General features: G+C 52.4%; 1 protein-coding gene across 1 annotated transcript in view; it reads right to left on the reverse strand.

The window, feature by feature from the left end:
* MONBRDRAFT_33889 (uncharacterized protein) overlaps nt 1-1,800 on the reverse strand; it is a 2,693-nt gene extending 893 nt beyond the window's left edge. The window contains exons 1-6 of the mRNA XM_001748904.1: nt 1,463-1,800; nt 1,234-1,306; nt 945-1,095; nt 751-861; nt 361-642; nt 70-231 (exon numbers count right to left, since the gene is read on the reverse strand). Of these exons, the coding sequence (XP_001748956.1) occupies nt 70-231; nt 361-642; nt 751-861; nt 945-1,095; nt 1,234-1,306; nt 1,463-1,622 (939 nt within the window). The 5' untranslated portion in view covers nt 1,623-1,800. The remainder of the gene's footprint in view (nt 1-69; nt 232-360; nt 643-750; nt 862-944; nt 1,096-1,233; nt 1,307-1,462) is intronic.
* Nucleotides 1,801-1,812: the final 12 nt, after the last annotated feature.

Here is a 1,812-nt window from a genome sequence, read left to right on the forward strand (position 1 = left end):
AAATTTTTTTCCCCCCCCCCCCCCCCCCCCCCCCTCCCCAGAAAAATAAAACCAAAACCCCAAACTCACGTGAATGACGCCAACCTCGACCAGAATGGCAATGAGGACGGCTTGCCAGAATGAGAAGAAAATGACGGCCTTGATGGTCAAGAATTTGGGCACGGGCTTGATTGGTGCTAGATCATACTTGAACGCATAGTAGAATAGCACCAAACAGTACATGGCCCATCCCTTTGGCATCGAGCAATGGTGAAAGGTACGAGATGAGCGGCCCAAGGATTGGGGGTTGGGATGTTGATGTTGATGGGGTTGCGTTGTTGAATAAAATCAGTACAGGCGTGTTGAGCATAACAGACCAACCTGAGAGATCATATTGGCAATGGCAAGGTACATGAATGACTTTTTTGGGGACATATCACCGTCGCCGTAATCACCCGTCATGCTGGTTATGAAGGAGATTAGGGTGACGAGGATACGCATCACCATGTAGGAGGCGACAGCGTGCGTGCATTTGTTGATAAAAGGTTCGCCCATTCGCCAGGGTGTGAGACAACAGCACGGGATCATGTGCTGTGCCGGAGGTCGCTTGTGAATATCGATATCAAAGTCCTTGCGTTGACGAAGAAACGTCAATAGATACACCTAGTTGAAAGCAAGGAGGTCATATGACGAAAGGTGGGGCCTGTAGTTGAGCCGTACGGCTCAACAGGAATGCAGGGTCACGGAAGAAGGATGGGGCGAAGATCATACGTAAAAATTGTAGAGGACATAGGCCTCGTAGGTTTCGCGGGCAGTGTCAAAGTAGATGGCGTAGTCGGGAAAGCGCAGCCCCAGCCAAGAGTCGATGGCATAAATAGGAACCTATCATAAAATGGCGGGGATGCCAGGTGAGGTCTAGGGCTTGAACGAAGATTGCAAGTAGACATGCAGTTGGCTCGTCCTACCATCATCATGATGCGAATGATGTGTCGTTGAAGCTCGGGCTTGTACCAATAGCGAAGGTGCTGAGCAATGTCCCAGAGCGTCAATGGCACGGCCAGCGCAACAAAGACGCCGGCCGCGAACCAGGCCTGGACATGTGTCTGTTGATGATAGCTGATCACATGGTGGTCATCCGTTGGGTGCACACAGCATGAGCAGGACGTGGGGCAAGGTGAATATTAATGCATCCTCCCCCCCCTCCCCTAGCGAACTACCATGCGTCTGTTGTCCTAAATGTTCGGCAGGACTAACCGGCGCAATTCCACGATGCCCCACGGAATGAATCCAAAAACGACCAACAAGAGGCTCACAACCCAGAGATACCCTATTGAGCCGGACAATTTGTGAGAGTGAGCATTGCATTTTTGTATGTATGTATGTATGCATGCGTGTGTTGGATGTATGTCTACACCACACGCTTGCACGGGTCGAAATCGTGTCGGTTGCACCCGCCTGGCTGAGCCCGAGCAAGCTGACTTACCACAAACAGTCGAGCTGCGAACATTGCTGAGGCTCTCAAGGCTGACCCGACTGCTTGACCTCGGTCGGGCAGGCCCTAGCTGATACTGTTGATCGTCTGCCAATGTCGCCTCCTCCTCAGCCTCATCCATCAGTGGCGCCTTGAGGTCGCTGGCTGCCATCCTCGCGGCCAATAAGCCAAGAGCGTTCCCGTTCCCGTACACCACAAACACAACTCAAAAAAAGGTTAAAAAAAAGAGAAAAAAAGAAAAAAGCGCCGCCAGCACAGCGTGCGCACTCGGCACCCAAACGATCCAATAACTTGTCCCTCCGCCGAGCAGAGCACACCAGCGTCCGNCCCCCCCCCCTCGC

This window comes from Monosiga brevicollis, genomic scaffold (assembly GCF_000002865.3).
Source record: "Monosiga brevicollis MX1 MONBRscaffold_26 genomic scaffold, whole genome shotgun sequence".
Taxonomy (NCBI): domain Eukaryota; class Choanoflagellata; order Craspedida; family Salpingoecidae; genus Monosiga; species Monosiga brevicollis.